The 5,758-nt window shown below is 39.9% G+C and overlaps 1 protein-coding gene across 1 annotated transcript in view; it reads right to left on the bottom strand.

Annotated features, from left to right (window-relative positions):
* Nucleotides 1–383: 383 nt before the first annotated feature.
* The window catches only part of YAP1 (Yes-associated protein 1), a gene marked incomplete at its 5' end in the record, with an annotated part of 84,787 nt that continues 79,412 nt past the window's right edge, over nucleotides 384–5,758 (bottom strand). Inside the window, 2 exon segments of the mRNA XM_010140020.1 lie at nucleotides 384–1,708; nucleotides 2,293–2,405. Of these exon segments, the coding sequence (XP_010138322.1) occupies nucleotides 1,470–1,708; nucleotides 2,293–2,405 (352 nt within the window).

Genomic DNA, 5,758 nt, shown 5'->3' with positions numbered 1-5,758 from the left:
TCCCGTAAAATAAAGATAATTCATATTCACCTCTACCCCATGCTAAGCTCTACTACTAATTTACACTTCATTACCTGCTCTTGTCACCACCTAACACATATCTTTACATTCTTCTACGTATAGCGTCCAGGGCTTATTTTTCACCAAACAGAATTTGATAACTATTACACTTACGAGTTTTTCTTGAGGAATTTTCTTTTTTTTTGGTGTTCTAGCCTTTTCATTGCAACTTGGAGTGATATGAATAGTTCAGACTTTTTCCATGCTAACTTAAGAGAGACTTTTCATGAAGTTTTTTTTCCCCCCTCTAAGGATTTTGAAATCTAAACTGACTTAGATACCAAAACTGAAAACCAGAAGAGAGATCAGATGCATCTGTCATTTTAAAATGGTTTCTGCTACTTTAAAACGCCTTTTAAAATTGTATATACGATACTTAGGACTCTTACATTGCTGCAATCAGTCTCTAATTCAAAATCTTGCAAATAAACATGAAAAATAAGCCACTGGTCATGAATTCTAATGATTACATTCAAAGCTAGCCTTTAAAAACATAAAAAAGTTACAGGCAAAACATACTGGTTTATGCACTCACTAGCTTATCAGGCTACAATAGGCATGTTTTAAGTATAAAAAGCAGACAACTCAATTTAAATAAGACTATGTGAAATCAGAAAAAAAACTTAGATTTCACTATTTAGGAAAAAAACCACCACCTATAGTTACTTCCCATCCTACAGCTACAGTTAAACCAACTAACAAAAATAACCAAACTAGTTTTGACAAACGAAAGTTAGGCTACAATATGTGGCAACAATCAAAGTTCATATATGTTTCTATGTAAAATGACTCATGATTTACTATAACATAAAATATGAACAAGAGCACTTTGTGACTAATGAAAGAGCTACTAGTAAAACACTTAATGCCAAACAGTCTTCAGCCCTCCTTTAAGTCATATCTCCAAATCAGTATTGACTTCTTTTGACCAGATACATCATTTTTGGCTTGTCACCCCAGTATGTCATGTTTTACCACTTGCCACGGGCAGCAGGAGACAACTAGCTGAGCAAACTACAAGCAGTGACATGCAGAAATTAACTCTCAAATCTGAGCACTTAAGATAAAATGATATGCAAGCGCACACTAGGACAAAAGGAATGGCATTCGTCATCCAAATAGGCTCATCATCCCTCCCCACCCCCCTTGAACAGTAGTTGCAACAGCAATAGAAAAGATCAAGAAGATGTCTGTTCTTCAGAGTCAACTGTGGAAAAAAGTCAGCAATATATAACAGCAGCGATGGACAAGGAAGAGCAAAATGAAAGAATCTTGTTGAATATTTGTTCGTTTACTTTTTCTGAACACAAGCCAAAGTGTGCCACACTGGCTTGTTCTGAACTTCAGATACAGATGTCCTAATCTCCTTAGATCCTTCACAGATTTAGAATTCAGTCTCCCTGAGGCCTCTATAACCAAGTAAGAAAACTCTCTTTATCTAGCTTGGTGGCTGCCAAGACAGATTCCATGTCATTAAGGATGTCAGAGCTCAAAGCCTCTTGCAGACTTGGCATCAGTTCTTCTCCTTCTATATTCATCCCATCTCCTTCCAGTGTCCCAAGGTCCACATTTGTCCCTGGAATGGCTTCAAGGTAGTCTGGGAAACGGTTCTGATGGGACGGTATGTTGCTTTGGTTGATACTGTCACCTAGTTGTAAGACAAAGCAAGCCAGATATGACATATACCGGAAGTAACAAACCCGCAGTTTATCAGGACGACTGATTAAAGGTTAACCCTGCATCTCTTGCATCATACGAGCAATGTGATTCATAGAAATCCACCACAAAACCCAAGGAGATGCAGATGTACAAAGAACGTGGCTTTGTTTCAACCTTTTCACCTACTGATCCAAATCTCTACAGACCTTTGATGTCGTTTAGCATATTTTATTTGTTACGCTTAAAGGAAAAATACAATACTGGAGCAGTATTAGCAACACTGGATGAGGTACTATCCTTAGCTCTGAACAAACATTATTAATGAAAAAAGGAAATGGGCACTGAAATTCCATAGGAGTGACACCGTTTATGAGCCATCCTCCATCCTCCCAATACAGTTCATGACGAGTATGTTTTTCACAAATCTAACGATAATACTTCTATTACAGAAATAGAAGGCGGCAGAAAAACAATGTGAAAAGTATCACAGCTTCTCAGAGGTGCTTGTTTTCATTGCAAAAGGACTTAAGTACAGCTGGAAAACACGCATTAAGGGTGTACACGAAAACAGACCTGTATCCATCTCATCAACACTGTTCAGGAAGTCATCAGGGGTTCTGGGTACACTGTAACTGCTCATGCTAAGTCCACTGTCTGTGCTTTCATCTCTGGAGTGATATGTTCCACTGTAACGGAAGAAAGGAAGCAGAAAAATGAGGATAGAGTACTGAAGAAATTAAAATAAGCGCTTGTTTTTGAACCTATTCAAGGGCTCTGAAAACACTGCTGTCATGAGAAACGCTCTGTTCGAATAAACTGAAGCCTTTGTCTCTGTGAGACACCTGGGGTTTATTTCATGCAGGCCTTTTCCAATTAAAACCGCATTATTTAGATTCAATTTAACTTGATGAGAGCATACTTAAGCAGCTTTTAACAACTGCCTACCTGCATTCTGCGTAGTTTTAAACTTTTTGCACGCACCCACAGCTAAAAACCACTGGAAGCATTTCACAGATAGTCCCAAATAATTATAAAAAAATTAATAATAATGGTGTATCCTTTCACACTCCTATAAAGATAAAAACAGTACTTCTAACTACTAATGTCCCCGTGTTTAATCAGCCACCGAAGTGTATTTTTAGGTCGCTGCTGTTATAAATAGGAGCTATCGCTGGAACTCCTTTAGCAATTCTGCAGTTGCTTCACACTGGTGCATTACTACTAGCTCAGTCATACGTGTCATGGCAGGAGAGCGCCCTAATGTAAATCAGACACTGGTACAGAAGCCGTCCTGTAAACAAACCCTGTTCAGAACGATCTTGTTGACAGAACAGTTAACAAAACACGGCATGGGGCCTTACAGGGATTTGCTTTCCTATTGCCATCTTGCTTATTGCCAGGGGAGCGAGCAAGACCAAGAAAGCTGCAGTGGGAAATTTGGGATGGGGCGGGGAGGGGGAAGTAGGTCAGTGTATCGAGTTTACTTAGCAAGGCTTTCTTTTGTAGCAGGGGGCTGCAGGGATGGCCTCTGCGAGAAGACACCAGGAGCTGACCCCATGTCAGACACAGCTGGTTCCAGCTGGCTCCAAAATGGTCCTGCTGCTGCCCAAAACTGTGCTTGGCAGCAACAGTGGTGGTACCTTTGCCATAACGAATTTCAGAAAGGGTAAGAAAACACCGCAACAGCTGGAGAGATGAGTGAGAAGACGTGAGAGAACAGCCCTGCACACACCAAGGTCATGAAGAAGGAGGGGGAAGTGGTGCTCCAGGTGCAGGAACAGAGATTCTCCTGCAGCCTGTGCAGAAATTCATGGTGGCGCAGGCTGTTGTTCCCTTGCAGCCCACGGAGCGCCATGGTGGAGCAGACATCCACCTGTGGAGGACCCTGTGCTGCAGGAGGTAGAGATGCCTGAAGGAAGCTGCAGTCTATGCAGAGCCCACACTGGAGCAGGGTCCTGGCAGAAGCTGTGACCCATGGAGAGGAGCCCAAGCAGGAGCAGTTTTCTGGCAGGAACCACTTGCGTGCACAAGTAGCTATAGAAATATACCATTATCTGCCTCTCCCCGGCATCTCCTAATATCCAAGCTTCACAAAACATTTTCAAAATCTGCATTTCTTCAGGTTGTGGTGGCATTCACCTAGAATCCTTACTGATTGACTTGACTTGCAGTTCAAATTAGCATTTGAGGACACACTGATCCTTCTCATAATGGTCTCATGAAATAGATAGCGTAAGCCTTTTAGTCAGCTATGAGGAAACAATCAGATGATGGTTGGACAGCTGTTCAACATCGTGTGCAAGCAGAATGCCATCAGCCACGAATATATACATATATGTATTAGACTTCACAAGGACATCTTTGCTGTACAAGAAAGAAGCCTAACATTTCTTTACAGTTAAATCATAAATATTTCCTTTTTTTTGATTGATTTAAAAATAGTATCACCACACATTTGATAACAATCCTAATAATTAAAGCTATTTAAAACTTCTGTGAAAAAAACATTCTGGTTCACTTTGTGGGATAAAATACTAAAAAAGAACTTCAGACTATGCTGAACTAAATCACTCTAGCTGAGAAGGCTTTTTGGCTGCTGCTCTCACACTTGGAATTTCCAGGCCTTCTCTTTAAAGCACTCCTTAATACACATTTCCTCTTTCTTCAACAAGTATTTCTTCATTTGGTAGTTGCACCACCCTAAATTACCGCAGGCAACTAAGCTGCCTTACTCAAAATAGAGTGGATACTTTTTCAACTAATATTTATTTAAAAAAAAAAAATTCCACAATGACAGTAAGTACTGAAGACAAGAGGCAGAAGATCAGCTGTATAAATGAAAACACTACTGTACATTTTCTCAAATTGCTCCAATGTAGCACTTATTTTCAGAGATTTTTTGGATGTTCTCATTTTGCAGCTAGTGGAAAATATTCAACTACCTAAACGCTGGATATCCAAATTTGGTACCTAAAGTTCGGAGGACTGTCTCACCAGGAACTTTATATATACCCTATAAAGATAGAAAGAAGCATTTCTCCAAGTCTGAACTTTAACACAAGGCACACCAAGGAGATCTTTAGGGCAAAACTATTGCCTGTGTACCTAGTTCAGAGATAGCAACACGTATCCACAAATGTCCTTTTAAAAAATCCCTTTCCCTAACCCACATGCCAGAATTAAGTGTGGTGATGTACACAAAATTACCTAGAAGGGGAAATGCTCAGACCAAAATGCAAATTAAGGTACTCTGAACACAAGTCAGGTACAGATTTTCAGTATTTTGCATGGGTTAAATGCTACCAAAAAAAAAAAAAAGCCCAGTTAAATGTAGTTGCAACCAGGCAAATAGCACCTTTTAGCACTTTACAGTAAATAGTCTTTGCTAATTATCAACCCACCAAAAAATTACAAACAACATGAATTTTCCCTTTCTAGCTCCCTTCCCGTTTCTAATTAATGGTAAGGATCCATCATTTTGTATTTCATGTGTGTAGACTCACAATGGATAAACTGCATTAGTCCACGTGAAACCTGAAGATGCGTTTCTTTCAGATCAGAAAACAGGTTTTGAAGACGTGAAGATTCTACATCATTTAAGAACTAATTTCAAAATATACCTGGGCTCAATGTCTGATGGCCAGAGCCCTCCAGAAATTCAAGCTCAGACGTTACTGTAACACACCAAGACCATCACCTACCTCCAGACGCATCTCACAGAAGAGCAGGTCAGTTTTAAGATTGCTCGCCCTTTTTATTCCCTGGGATAGGGCCAGCAGAGTTAAGGCTCACACCAGATCCTAGGATGAACTCAGTGGAGGATAATCCCTCCCTCTAATAAAAAATTATCTTTCCAATCAGATTTGTCTGTGTAGGAGATGAGTCTTCCTGAAGGGCTTACCCAAAACTTGGAAATACTGCTTACTTCCTTTGGGAGTTTAATAACAAAACACTGCTACTTTCTTCTCCGTGTGAAAGCCCCCCCCCGGCTTTTTTTTTTTTTCTTCAGTTTTTCCATTATTCACAAAAACTTTTTTCA

This window comes from Buceros rhinoceros, unplaced genomic scaffold (genome assembly GCF_000710305.1).
Source record: "Buceros rhinoceros silvestris isolate BGI_N320 unplaced genomic scaffold, ASM71030v1 scaffold1440, whole genome shotgun sequence".
NCBI classification, from domain to species: Eukaryota; Metazoa; Chordata; class Aves; order Bucerotiformes; family Bucerotidae; genus Buceros; species Buceros rhinoceros.
The sequence above is the reverse complement of the archived record's forward strand: the minus strand, read 5'-3'. Positions and strand labels throughout refer to the sequence as shown.